Raw genomic sequence first — 14,722 nt, 5'->3', positions numbered from 1 at the left:
CACAAAAGGAAAACGGTGTATTTTTACTGTCTTAAAAAAAAAAACTCATTCTGTTTGATTTATGAGCCTTTTGAAAAATGGGCACATGGGGCAACGTCCTCAAGTCACCTTCTCCTTGTAATACCTGTGTCATAATGTCATTATATAAATTTGTGTCCTTATGTGTCATAAAAACACAAAGGCACGCACGCACACATACACACACACACACACACCTGTGTTCTTGGCAATGTTTTCCAGCAGAAGGGGGTATTTTGTTAGCCTCTGCATCTCTATGGGTATGATATCCTTTAGCTGTAGCCTCCGACACTGCGGCTTACTCTCTGCTTCCTAAAACACAAACACAGAAAAGGTCAGACATTTTGACATGCCAAGCCAACTGCAAAAAAATGTATCCTGTTAAAATGTGCCATAGTACATTTAGGTGACAGAGCAATAGTAATAGTATTCTGCCCTGGCAATGGTGTTCAAAACCAAAGCTGACAGGGCAGAATAAATAGCATTGCTAACAGTGCTTTAAATGGTTTACCAGTATAAAAGCATTAAATCGGGGGTCCTTCTTCTGTCTGCTCTTGATCTGCTCCAAAGCCCAGGACTGGTAGCTACAGAAGCGTGCTGTGAGCTTTTGAAACCATTCTCCTTCAGATCCACTGAACTACAGAAATCAAGACATGTCTCTATGTATAACACAGCAAAACAATGCCAGAGCATTTAAAAAGAAGAGAAAAGTAGTGGTCAATGCACTCAAAATCACTTACCCTGTTGAGAAGTGGTGTGCTAATGGTTTTGACAATGTACTCATCTTCTTCACGCAGTTTCTTCAGGTTCTCATAGAAAACATCTACAAAAAAAGTGGAAGAATGAATTTCAGAAATGATAAGTCTAGCAGTATTTTATGGAACGCAACTTGTGTTTTTGCGAAAATATTTGGATTCATGCTACATGTGCAAGACAAAAATATTTATTCAGCAATACTTCTATCATGCTGCTAGTTTCAGGTTTTGCTTAAAGGTGCTGTTTATTGTATTGACCCCTAGTGGTTTGAATTAAGTACTGCAGTCCAAATTTAAAATGTTTGTAGAGTGTTTCTTTTTCCATCCGGCCCCTCTTCAGGCTTGACCCATATGCAGGTTGCCAGGTTAACAACTCTGTTGCGACTCCATTTCTGAATCAGTGTCTCATTCCTCCGGAAGTCGCAGTTGTCAGCCGCATAAATTGAGGAGGCCGAGATATAACAATGATTAAGTTGACTGTTATTCTGTGAGAGGTGTAAACACTCTAAACTTACAGCTTTTTTTGGTGGATGCCAAAGCTTTTTAGGACATAACCGGTTTCAATGTTACCCTGGTTTGCAAAAGTCAAGGTGTTAAAACCATTACATTTTTCTGTTATAGCGTTCATGAGGTATATGTACTGTAAGGCAACAGTATCTTCAGCAGAAAAGGACCCTCCAGAGCAAAAGCTGCTGGTCAGTCCACTATTCAGGAAACATTGAAAAAAAACAAATCGCTTATAAACCATCACACAAACATGCTATGGACCTGTACAATGCCGTGGCTTTCTTTATATCCAAAGAAAACAAGGTATTTAAAAAGAACATTGTAGAGCAGTAATCACAATACCGTGATACAATAAAACCGTGACATTTTTATCCAAGGTTATCATACAATCAGAATCTTATACTGGCCCATGCTTAATGTAGAATGCTCGATCTCTGACTCTGACCCCTTTTGTTTGACAGCTTCCATGATTAAAATGAAATGCGCTGTGTTGTGATCCTGGGGCCAACAATTGGATACGGAATCCATATACTCATAGCGTTTCACATTGTTTTATATTACAGCCTTATTCCAAAATGGATTAAATTTATTTATTTCCTCAAAATTCTACACACAATACTTCATAATGACAAAGTGAAAAGAGATTTTTTGAAATTGTTGCAAATTTATTACACATAAAAACCTGAAAAATCACATGTACATAAGTATTCACAGTCTTTTCCTTGAAGCTCTTAATTGAGCTCAGGTACATTCTGTTTCCACTGATCATTCTTGAGATGTTTCAGCAGCTTAATTGGAGTTCTCCTGTGGTAAATTCAGTTGATTGGACATGATTTGAAAAGGCATTATGGGGTATTGTGTGTAGAAATTTTGAGGAAATAAATGAATTTAATCTATTTTGGAATAAGGCTGTAACATAAAAAAATGTGGAGAAAGTGAAGCGCTATGAAAACTTTTCAGATGCACTGTATTTAAAGGAGAGTAACTGACTGTAGCATTGTTTTTTTATAGATAAACATATATGCATGTTAACTTGGCATGTTTCCTAACTAACTGCAAACATATTATTGTATTGTTACGCTTTAAAAGAGTCAAAAACATGCATATTGCACAATTAAATGAATTTATTTAGGTTAGAAGTTTATAATAAATGTTTTTTATAGTGATTGTTACCTTTTTTTACATACTTGCATCATTTATTTTCCATTCTGAATATTGTTCAATTAAAATGTTTGTTGTGGAGAGGCAAACTAAAATACACGTTTAATTTGATTTCTGAATGAAAATATAAAACATGACTTTCCCCACCAACATGACTAATCTGGGCTTTTTAGAACTCTTCATAAATGCAACTGACAAAACAGAAATAGAAAAAATGATATTTCTGTACACAAAAGATAAGAGACAATCAAAATACTTTAAAATGAAGCAGAATGTAATGCTTTAACGCTTGAGGCAATTACTTACAGTGCATCTCTATGATGTCATCCAGGCTGGAGAATATGGTCGCCACCTCATTTGCAGTCATATACTCTTGCTTCTCAAGTGGACGAGAAAACACTGTCTGCAATACACTCAGCATACGGACGTGTGCTTGCTCTGTCACAAACAGCTCTGGGAGAAGCAGAGGGGAAAAAAATATTTCACCCTGCTACATGGCTGATTCAATAAAATATTAAGTCAGTTTTAATTATTTCCTCCCCGTTGCTTTTATTACCATTAATGACTTCTTGTCTTTTGGCTTCCTTCTTGCTCAGCTTATGCAGGTATTCACTGGAAGCAAGTTCTCTCCAATTGAGCGGGTCCTGCTCAAGCTCCAGAAGACGGGGCTCTATCTCCTCCTGCTGAGGGGCCGGGACAAAAGTGGGAGTGGGGAAAGCGATTTCCGGTGTCTTGTCACCTTCCACACTGAGAGAGACAAATAGAGGAGCACATTTAAAAGGGTTCCATACATATTAAGCATGGTAAAAGTAGATCCAATTAGGAATAGTTCACCCAAAATATATTTCCTTATTGTTTATTCTTCCACAGACTAAGATGAAAAGTAGAAAGAAATGTAGGTTAACAAGAAAAACAATCCAGGATCTTATGCAAGTAAACAGGACTCAATGCTGAGCACTTTTGATGGCCCAAATTCTACATTTAGACAAATATATGTGGTCTCACACTACTATAGGTTAGACTGTCTGGTTTGTTTGTTTGTTTGTTTGTTTGATTGTTCCTCCCTATGCCCTTCTTGTGGTGGATTTTGTTCACATGATGGGTTTTAACCAGCCTACTTATGTGTTTTTAAAGTGACAGTTTATTATTCTCACAAGGTAACAACTTTGAATGCCATAAAGTTAATGCATCCTTGCCTCATTTTTGCACTTGTCATGTTTCCATTTCCAAAGCGCCAAAAGAGTGAGACCAACTCGTATGTTATCAACACAGGCTCACTTTCATGATTTAGTATGATTACATTTATATCAGAAGTGACCTGTACCTTAGTTCATATGAACTAAAGATGCTCCAATATATAGGCACCGGCCGATAATCACATTTAATGACTCAATCGGTACTCGCTGATCTGGCTGATCTCATGAACCGATCACAAGTGTTTGTGTAAGTTGAAGATGAACAAAATATTTAAATGACCTTGCATGTATTTAGGCCTTACATGTAGGAACTGAACGAATTTCCGTGTTTTTGACAATATTGTAAGTTTACTAAAAACTGGCTGGAAAATTACATAAAATAAACAAAAAAATATATAATTTTTTAACATGAAATTTTAATAATATAACTTGTTGTATAATACTTTTGCAATAACTCATTGCAATAAACAGTAGTTTATAGGCCTTTTTCTTTTTAGTGAAGTATTAGATTTATAAAGGTGTGCATTTATTTACCTCCTAATAATACTAACATTTCTTCATTGAGACATGTTGACTTCTTCTTCCATCATTTGCAGAGTTTCCAAATTGCATTTTGTAATTTTTCTTAAATTTTTTTTGTTTTGTTTATTTTCTGTAATCTGCTTCTGACCATGACATGTTCACACCTAAATGGCTATAAGAGATACGTTTAAGGTATTATATACAGCATACTTAATTTATCCACATAGGTAAAGAGACTCTCTACTTAAGTATCATACTTAGAGGGAAAACGTGTTTTATGCATTTTAAAGCTTGAAGCAACAGAATTTATCGTTTTGGGACCCCCAGAGATACTATTAGGTGACAACACCCCCTACTCGTCACTTTTGTCCCCACAACCCATGAACTCTAGTTCACGACACTCAAAATATTGTAATAGCAAAATGACTAAGAAAAACTACACATGATTTCCTTGATCTCTTGTTTTGATGCATAATTATTACAAAAATCCTAAAATGTTTTCCTCTAAAACCTATATTTCTCTTTGGCTTCATCTTGGGTGGGAATATGCAAATAATTAGGTGATTTTCATACCATATTTGGGTGAACTAATCCATTCAGGTAGTGCCCATCACAATCGCTGACTTCTGTCAGCTACTAAAGAATCCCATTGTGCTGCTTTCTCCTGTTGATATTGTGTACGTGAGGGTTTTCAGAGTGTGCGTGATGGTTAGTCTTAAGATGGTTTTGCCTTACGAGACTGAATGCTGTGGGGAGGGTGAGAGGGGATGGGATGTGGAAGTTGACTGGAGGTCCACGTCGCTGCGGGAGCGAGACTGCTTGGCCCGAGTAGAGCCACCACGACGAGAGTGACGCCGCTCCACACAAAGGCTTTCACTGCGGCGCACATTCCTGAACACCCAAGAAAAAGAGGATGTGGGGGGGGAAGAAGGAAGAGAAAGAAAGAAGAAAGAAAGAAAGAAAAAAAGAAAGAAAGAAAGAAAGAAAGAAAGAAAGAAAGAAAGAAAGAAAGAAAGAAAGAAAGAAAGAAAATGAACGGGTATAAAAATCAGAGGAAACAGAAGAGAAGGAAATGAGGAAGTAAGTAAAAAAGAAGAGGAAGAAAGAATGGAAAGGAAAAGAAAGGAATGGGGGAAATAAAAAGGGGAAGAAGAAAGAAAAAAGGGGTAGTGCATTACAGTTAGGAAACAGAAAATTAAAGGAGTGCACAATATCAAAAGTACAAGGAAGGAAACGCAAGAAAATTAAAGAAAGAAAAATGGAAAGAGGAAATAAAATAAGAAAAGGAAGATGATTAAGTAGAGGAAAGGAAAGCAAAGGAAAGGAAGAAAAGAAAATGAAAGGAAGAAATGGAAGGGAAAGAAGGGAAGGAAAGGAATGGAAGAAAAGGAAAGGACATAACGGAAAGGAAAGGAAAGGAAAGAAGAGGAAAAGAAAGGAAAGGAAAGAATAGGAAAGGAAAAGAAGGGAAGGAAAGGAAGAGGAAAGGAAGGGAAGGGAAGGGAAGGAAAGGAAGAAATGGAAGGAAAGGAAGAAACGGAAGGGAAGGGAAGGGAAGGGAAGAGAGCAAAAGGAAAGGATGGAAAGGAATTGAAAGGAAAGGAAAGGAAGGGAAGAAAATGAAAGGCAATGAGAGCAAAGGAAAGGAAGAAAATGAAGGCAAGGAAAGGGAGGAAAGGAAGGGAAGAAAAGGAAAGGAAATGAGAGGAAAGGAAAGGAAGAAATTGAAGGGAAGGGAAGGAAAGAAATGGAAGGACAGAAAAGATAGAAAGGAAATGAAAGGAAGGGAAAGGCAAGGAAAAGAAAGGAAAGAAATGGAAGGGAATGAAAGGAAAGGAAAAGAGGGAAGGAAAAGAAATTAATGGAAGAAAAGGAAAGGAAATTGAAGGAAAGGGTAAATGAAAAGGTAAATACAAGGAAATGAAAAGAAAAGGGTTAATAAAGTAGTAAGAAAGGTTTTAATGCGTGGGAAAAAAAACAGTGGAAGGAACAGACAGATGACAATGGGGTTAGACCACAGAACAGGTCACATGAACAGATGTAAATTGAAGTAAAAAAGAGAATGAAATGTGAAGACAAATGATGTCAAAACCACTACATATCATCTCAGCATTAGTTCAGCAGGGAGATTCATTCAGCCCCATCAGTTAAGACTCAAAGACCCTAGTGGGAACCACATTAACAAACATCTCCAGCTCTTTCTAATGCATCATTTACAGCATTGCAATGCATTTCAACACCTCAATTACGCAGGTATAAAACACTGTTGTCAGGCAATTTGGTTCTATTCGTGCAAAGCGTCCCAGATAAGCAAATACTTCTGCCCTCAATCCCTGCAGCCCAAAAAAAACAGATGAAACATACTTAACCATGCAGTGAGTTTAAGGGTGTGTGAATCTAAAACTTAACCCATGCCACTCACTGTACAACATTTCCTACAATATGGATAATAAAAAAAAATGTAATCTGTGTTTGGTAACAGCATGTGTGGATCAGTAGAAGCTTGAGATTGGCAGAAAATCCAAGAGACAATCCTGCAGACCCACCTTGGCTTCTTTCTGTAACAACATAGGACAATGAACGGTTACGGCATAACTGCAAATCACAACCTGTTTAACAACATGAACCCAACCAAAACATCCAACCATGAACCAAGTAAATCTCAATGCTATCCTGAAGCCAACAACAAAGCAGGACAAGAGCGCAGAACAACGGACAACAGCAACAAACAATGCCTTCACATAAAAAACAACCGCATGAGCAGAATAAAAATGCACACCTGATGCTAGATTTTAGGTCATATAAATAAAAAAAGAGCTACAATAAAGGAATAGTTTCCTCAGATTTATTTAGAAAATGATGGAAATTAATTTTATAATTTACTACACACACATGCGAGTGCAAACATACTCACACAAATGCACAGAAATGGATGTGTGTGAATTAGGAATGCAACAATTAACCGTTTTCACTATTAACCACGCTTTAATTTGTCACGGTTAATTAATCGTAAAAGCTTCTCAACAACGCATTTCTGCACAGAACAAAACTGCTGCAAATAAAGAACATTATGTCAACTGTGCACTAGTTTAAATTCCCAAGCTTGTATACCAATGCTAATACGCACGCACACTGGATTAACTATGGCTGAGGCTATTAACTACAGGCCGTCCACATGTCGCGTCTTTTTCACGCGCAGATTTATTTCTTTAGACAAATTTTCACATTAGACAAATACAATTTTTAAATAAAAAAAGTATTCTTATTTTTATGCATTTATTCATTGTTCTGTCATTATGTTTAAATGCCAAAAACTTTTTTCACTTCTGTTTAAGTACAAAGAGAAATGGACTATTTGTTTTTTATTATTTTGTGCTGTATTATTTAGTTACTGAGTAGCAATAAATAACACTTGAAAACATAAGGAGTTTTGATGGAATTTCCTAAACTAGTAGTGTTTTGAAAATAATGAAAGCATAACAATCGTGATAACCGTGAAACTGTGATTATTCCTCAGACTACAATCGTACAACCAAAATCTATAATCATTGCATCCCTAGTGTGGATGTCTATGCGCGTCTGTGTGTGTATTATACACTATATATCTTGAAAATGCACAACTTTACAAAAAATATATATATTCACAGTTTGTCAAAATTGTAACAATTTTGATTAAACCTATCTGCATGGAATTGGTGATAAAACAAACATATGAAAATAGAATAAAAAAATGTTTAAAAGCATGTATAATATGGTCATATATTCCGAGCTGAATATATTCTGAGGACTGTCAAATTTAGGTCACAATTATCAAAAAATGCTGGTGGCGGCTGTCAAAAGTGTAAAAATAAAATCGAGCTAGGGTTAGAAAGAGTTAAATTTATTTGTCTATCAAATATTCATTAATTGCAGAATACGTTTTTTTACTATTATTTTATAGATTTTTTCAGATTCTGACATTTTTAGTCATTTATTGTGGATAAATATGGTTGTCGAGAGAGCGTAATGGGCTGCAATTTAAGAAAACACATGCAATTACAAAAAACGACAGCAAATTGAGAAAAGATCTTCATCAGTTTGACAGCACACCTGCTGCAAATCCTCACAACACAAACACATTTTTTAAAAAAAACGTGTTGCATTTTCACACAACACTAACAATTAATAAAACACTGCATTTTCTCACAACGTAAATAATTTACAAAAACGCGCTGCATTTTCTCACAATAAAACGTGACAGACACGGCTATTTAGGTTACGGTTGTTTAGGCTAATAAATACTAAAAGACACGGGAATCAGGATGTTAAAATAAACTTCACCGAGTAATAGTCAGGGCACAACGGCGTCGGTCACATTGTCACATACTAATTTGTTTGTGTTGTGAGAAAATGCAGAGCGTTCCATTAATTTGTTTGCATTGTGGGAAAACTCACATGTGCTGTCAAACGGATGCAGATCTTTTCTTAATTTGCTGACGTTTTTTGTAATTGCATGCGTTTTCTTAAATTGCAGCACGTTAAGCTCTCTCAGCCACCGCAGATAAAGGTCTTGTAAAGGAAAAGCCAATATGGACAAGGATTGTTTTCATGTTAAAAGGCTGTGCTAAAACAAAAGTGTACTAGTAATAATGCAGTCTTTTAGTGAGTAAATTATTCCTTCATCAGTTGCTTCAGATTAACACTGTTGACCAGAAGGTTGGGGGTTCAATTCCCATAAGTAACGCTAGCCATTGTACCAAACCCCATAACCAGAACAGCAGAATGTTCCATCAAATGCGCAATGTAAAGTGTCTGAGAAATAACTAACAACTTTCTAGACCCAAAAACAAAACCTTCCAAACACTTTGGCAGTCATGTTAGTAGCCCAGATTCAGACAGAATCTACTTACTAAGATTTTTGGATGCATTTGCACAATATAGCAGGACATGTAAACTGCAGGATAGGTAAACCATGAACTGAAAGCTAACAAAAACTGACTCACAAAGATGGGACATCAGATGGCACAAGGAACATGGGAACAAAAACAAGAGAAGAGTAGGCCACAAAATGCAGAGGAGAAAAGAATGTAGGAAGAAAGGTGTGAGGACAGTGGGAGAGGGAAGGAGCCATGTAAGGGATGGTCTTGGTCTTTGTTGTCCACAAGGAGGGTAGCATTTATTGCGGGCGGGCGGGCTGGCGGGCAGCAGCAGGAGCAGCAGCACAGGAGGGACACAGCGAGCTCCCCGACACAAAGCACACAGGGAGTTTTACCAGCCTCCCTTTCTCAAGTAGTAACTATTTCTAGACAATTCAAATGTATGCCAAATGTATGCAGTTATTTTGCCTTTTTGATCAGTTGTCTTCATATCTTGGTTTCTTACCTGCCGCTGTCCTGAATGTCTTCTGGAGGAACATCGATGACAACGAGAGGTTCACAGATAACCAGAGTCCCACCAGTGCTGACTGGAGACGCTTCTCCACCCTCAGAGGCTGGTTTGGGGTCTGTGTTGATGACACCTACTGCATAAGAGAAAAGATGCATGACATTATATTGTATGTAAATTGTATTTGACATTCATTATTAGCATAAACTTAAACAAAAATTAAAATAAAACAGAAAATAAATAAGGCTCTCTGAAATACTTGACTCTGACTGGTCATTCACAACATTAAAGAGCATGTAATTACCAGATAACAAATGCTTAACTAATAACACAGACTCATCCGGATATTTAGAAACATCTTAACAGTCAGTGAATATGTTCATATTCATATTTATATGCTGGTATGCCACCGTTTTTGACTTTTTTGTGCCATCCTGTGACTGAATAATATGTAGGTTAGTATATGCTCCATTCAGCCATTTTTCTGTCAGCTTTGTGTTTAATTAAAGAATTACATACATACATGTACATATATACATTTTGCCTGGTGCATTTAAATCTACAATACATAAGAAACTTTTTTTTTTAAATCCTTACCTGTGTCAGTTTGAAAGTCAGGGCTGGGCGTCACACTGACGCTTATGATTAACTCTTCACTGCTCTCTGACCCATGAGTGCTCCCTGACCCGATCACACCAGTTTTTCGCCCTGGAGTGGTGACGTTTTCACTAACAGACACCCGATGAGACGGCAGAGGTTGTTTGTTTTGCTTTGCTAGAAGAAGAAAAAGTAAAGAAGATAGAGAGAGAGATGAGAAGAAGGCTCAAAAGCAACACATTATTCATACATGATAATAAACAATCAATCAAGATGGACAGATGGTTGTGCGGTTCTAATAAGACGACATGACAGATGAAGGAGTTTGATCCAACAGTGTTAGTAATTCATTGGAAATTTAAAGGATCATTCAGCCCAAAATTTCAGGTACAGGGAAAACCAACCACACACAACAACATTTATCTAAAATCCATTCAGTGAATAAGTCACCCTTGGTAACAATAAGATCATGTAAAGCAGGCATTTACATTTTCCTAGACGGATAAACACAAAAGCTACAGACCCGTGTGTTGGAAGTGGAACATGCAAACATGCATTAGATTTGATTAGAAAAGGAATGTACCATCCCAAAAAAAAAGAGGATCTACACAAAGAGAACAGACCATAATACCTTCAAAGTCCAATCTACTTTGCTTACCGTCATCTGCAAGAGGAAAACATAGCAACACAAATAAGGTATTTTAAATGCTACAGCAATCTTTGATCTTGCAGGTATTTCAGTGAATATATGCAGAATGTTTCTCATAGTGGTTTGTAGTTTTAATGTGCGCTGGTCTCAATTATCTTAGGAAGTATCAGAGATGTTATGGGTAATTCATGTAAATGGTTGTATGCGAATCAATGCTTGCTGTGAAATAGAACAAGTTTGGTCAATGAGCATGTGATGTAAGTAAAGCATGTGCTCTAGCCCAGAGAAACAAAGGAATTTTGTTGACTACGTACAGCCGAATCCAGGAGGTTTGACTGGTTTGACCTGCTTGCTGCCTGACCATGTCTGTCCAACAAAGAAAGAAGCATTGCTGTTAGACATAAGATCACACAAATTCAGGCTGTAAAACAGAAGAATTATAGAATATTTTTATTGACCTTCAGCATAGATGGAACCGATGGCCGCCATCCTGATTTGGACTTCTTGTTGTCAAAAGCTCTGGTCTTGACTCCAAGGTACTTCATATAATAAGCCACTGCTCCAAAGATGGAGTTACTGATGAAGGAAAAGAACATGGATGTTTACAGGCCTAAATGTTTACAATTGGTATTTAGGTTACACATTGAGATTTAAAAAGTCCACATTTAACCAATTTCTTTGAACAAAACCTATAAACCTAAAAGAAATAGCAACAAATATGCATTTATTACAAATGCAACAAAGTTTTTTTTCAGGTTTAGGTGAAAGATTTGGGAAAAGTACAATTAAATATTTTAAAACTAACCTATATTGCTCATAAATTCTGCTGATTCCAAAATTTTATTGCAAAAAATATCCATTTTAACTTATTTTAAAAGGATTATGTCACACTCTAAACTGGAGTAATAATGCTGAAAATGCTAATTATATTTAAGACATTCAATAAGAAAGACGTCAGGTAAAATTGCAATCCTATTTCACAGTTTAAAAGATTTACTGTATTATTGATGAATATAAATGCAGCATAGTTGATCAGAATAATCTGTAATCAAATTTTTCATATACATGAATAATAATATATATTCATAATAATTATTTTATTTATTTTATTATTTTTTATTACAAATGATTTTATGGTCACCTTTTATAACCTTACTGCACAATTGCTAAGTAAATGTTTATTTATTTATTAGTACTATCCGCAAACATATGAACGTCCCTCAGATGTCACTCTATAAAATGACTAATGTAAGTCGCAGGTATGGACAAAGCTATTTTTCTAAAAATGTTGCTATATACTGAAAAGGTGCAGCTGAAATCATGTGATCTGCAAGCAGTCAGTGCTGTGTACAAGAATCCTCATTAATGAAGATCCACATTAAAAAAGGGAGGTGGTGTAGAAAGTGAGGTGGAGGAGAAAAAAATGAAGGGAGAAGAAAAAAAGAGTGAAGAGAGAAGGAGGGACAGAAGTCTGAAGGAGGAGCTTGTGCACATGTGCATGTCTATTTTCTCATAAACACATGGATTATGTGGCACAGCTGCACAAAATGATCAAATGTAACAGCTGCAAGACTCCGGCAACTGCCTCTCATCCAGACAAAGTTATTTTTCAATAAATGCATTTCTATAGTTTATCATAAATAAAATTAAGTTTGCATTTAATCATTTCACATACAATTTTTTCCAAAGACAATAAAAGCAACTGATGACTAATAATTATTAAAAAAATACCCTTAAATTTACATTTTACGACATAAAGTAAAACTTTCACGACTAAAAACGAAAACGTTATAAACTGGGAAAAAAACTACATGGCAATCAATAACAACAATACCATACAGAAAAGGCATGCATTTTATTTTGTGCATTATGCATCTACATCTAAAAATGATGAAGCACAACTCACCTTTTGTCCTTGTCAGGAACAATTGAGGGGCTGCAAAAAAAGAAACAGAAATAATTAGAGGGACATCAAAAGAAAACCAAAGCACAATGCCGATCTAAAAGACTCACCGTTTACAATTATGTAACATTTTTTCTTCCTCGCTCTCGACCGGTTTTTAACTCTGTTTTAGGACGGTGGAACCTGAACTTTTCCTGACTCAAAATGACAGCAAGTGTTGTATTGTTTGTAGAATTCAAACTAATGAACATATTCTGAGTCACTTGAAAATAAATTGAAAACTAAAATAAAAAAAATCTAAGAAAAACCGGTGTGCATCAAAAATTGCACTCCTTACTAACTTTAAAACCAACAAAATAAGGCTTAGAGAAACAAACTTTTGCAAACCTAGATGTCTAAACGACTGATCTAGACTATTTTCCCAAACTCCACGATGGCACTCTGCTAAGGCACTGAGGTTGTCCTACGGCGATGTCCAAAGGCAAACAAAGCAATTCGCCGGCAGAACTTCATATTTAACTGTGTTTTTGTCTGATGCAACACACATGCAAGAACATCGAAATCAGATCCTTATGTTTTCCTATGGTAATACAATAGGAGGAGTGCGATAAGGAATCCCCGACTTGTGGCCAATCAAACACCTTGACCCGCCTCCTAGATTAGGAATGCAGCCAACCAGAATGTCTCTAAGTGAGGTCATTACTGTAACACTGAGGGAGGAGAATGAATGAGAGAGTAAAAAAAAGAGTGCAAGAGGAAGCAGACTTTTTGGGAAACAGAGGACGATTGTATGAGTGAATATAGAGACTGAATGCACATACTGAGACCCTCAGACATAAAAAGAATCTGTGCGAAGTCTCTGAGGATGCATTGTGTCTCTAATAATGTCTCTCAATGAGGAAGAAACAGTGTTTTAAATGCACATTTTCCTCAAGCAGCCTCTAGATCACTTTACACTTTGTCATTTTATCCTGGCAAGAGTGGAATATATATGCTGTCACACTGCAAACCAGCTTTTGTTACTTGTGTTTTTCTCCCTCTGCTGGCCTCAAATCTGACCCCTGCTTCATCCCCCTTCCCTTCATTCTCTCTGGCAGAGAGCCAAAGAGCAGACACTTCCTGCCAGCGTGGCACTTTTGACTCTATCCTTGCAACACTTCCTCTTTGTTTGCTACTATGCCTATTTTTTACATTGCAGAGTTTACAGTAAGTTGTAACTGGTGTTATGATTATTATTATTATACTTAAAAAATAAAGTGTGTTCCTAGAAAAAGCAACTATACCACACAGACTGCAGGATGACTACTGAACAAAAGACTTTTAGCCAGAGTTTCAAGTTTAATATTCAAATGTTAGAGGCAATTTAATGTCTTTCTGTGAGTAAAGTAGTCTGATTCATAGACAAATGAGCCATTTCTTTTTACGCATTGCGCAAAATAAATAAATAAATAAAATAATAAAGAATCACAATATCTTTTTTATAAATCCTTGGCTGGGCTCGCTTGGTTAGGGTTAATGCCATGCAAACTTCCTTAGCTGAGGAGCTACGAGTGCGAAACACTGCAAAAAATACAGTTTTCAAAAACCCAAATAATCTTTTTAAAGGCTCATGAAACACTAAAGTACATTTTCTGAGATTTAACAAGTGTCTGTGTTGCACGTTGTAGACTGTTAGCATCTTTTCATTTAATTTGTAGGAAAAAATTAAATAAGTTAATTTTGAGCTTTTTCCCAAAATTGTTGTCATCCGAGTTTAGAATTAGCATCACATTCTCACCTAGTGGTCTTTCAAAACTATTCACAAGACTGCATTATTATTTATGACAATGCTTTATTTGACATATTCACTCTAATGATGCTAGGTTGTTTTAAATTTGGGTTAAGTCTGGACCAATCAAGTGGTTGGTTCAAACATGTAATTGAAAAAAATGTAACTGCATCATTGGGTTGGCCATGTTATATTTTATATTATTGTTAAAATTTTATAATTAATTTATTACAGTAAAACACAATCCAATTTATAACAGGATGGAGTTACTCTAGTCAAGCC

General features: G+C 36.2%; 1 protein-coding gene across 5 annotated transcripts in view; it reads right to left on the bottom strand.

Moving 5' to 3' along the window:
• Window positions 1-14,722, bottom strand: part of arhgef1b (Rho guanine nucleotide exchange factor (GEF) 1b) — a 78,365-nt gene that overhangs the window by 11,273 nt on the left and 52,370 nt on the right. The window contains exons 1-14 of one of the 5 annotated variants that reach the window (XM_056474733.1): window positions 12,783-13,199; window positions 12,676-12,705; window positions 11,228-11,345; window positions 11,084-11,135; window positions 10,752-10,784; window positions 10,121-10,297; window positions 9,521-9,659; window positions 6,706-6,717; window positions 4,895-5,050; window positions 2,998-3,188; window positions 2,748-2,894; window positions 759-841; window positions 530-655; window positions 216-330 (exon numbers count right to left, since the gene is read on the bottom strand). In XM_056474733.1, coding sequence (XP_056330708.1) covers window positions 216-330; window positions 530-655; window positions 759-841; window positions 2,748-2,894; window positions 2,998-3,188; window positions 4,895-5,050; window positions 6,706-6,717; window positions 9,521-9,659; window positions 10,121-10,297; window positions 10,752-10,784; window positions 11,084-11,135; window positions 11,228-11,345; window positions 12,676-12,705; window positions 12,783-12,802 — 1,399 coding nt within the window. In that variant the 5' untranslated portion in view covers window positions 12,803-13,199. Of the gene's footprint in view, window positions 1-215; window positions 331-529; window positions 656-758; window positions 842-2,747; window positions 2,895-2,997; window positions 3,189-4,894; window positions 5,051-6,705; window positions 6,718-9,520; window positions 9,660-10,120; window positions 10,298-10,751; window positions 10,785-11,083; window positions 11,136-11,227; window positions 11,346-12,675; window positions 12,706-12,782; window positions 13,200-14,722 lie in introns of those variants that run through there. The other 4 variants (XM_056474729.1, XM_056474730.1, XM_056474731.1 and 1 more) reach the window with 4 other exon arrangements.

Source organism: Danio aesculapii, chromosome 16 (genome assembly GCF_903798145.1).
Source record: "Danio aesculapii chromosome 16, fDanAes4.1, whole genome shotgun sequence".
NCBI lineage: Eukaryota > Metazoa > Chordata > Actinopteri > Cypriniformes > Danionidae > Danio > Danio aesculapii.
The sequence above is the reverse complement of the archived record's forward strand: the minus strand, read 5'-3'. Positions and strand labels throughout refer to the sequence as shown.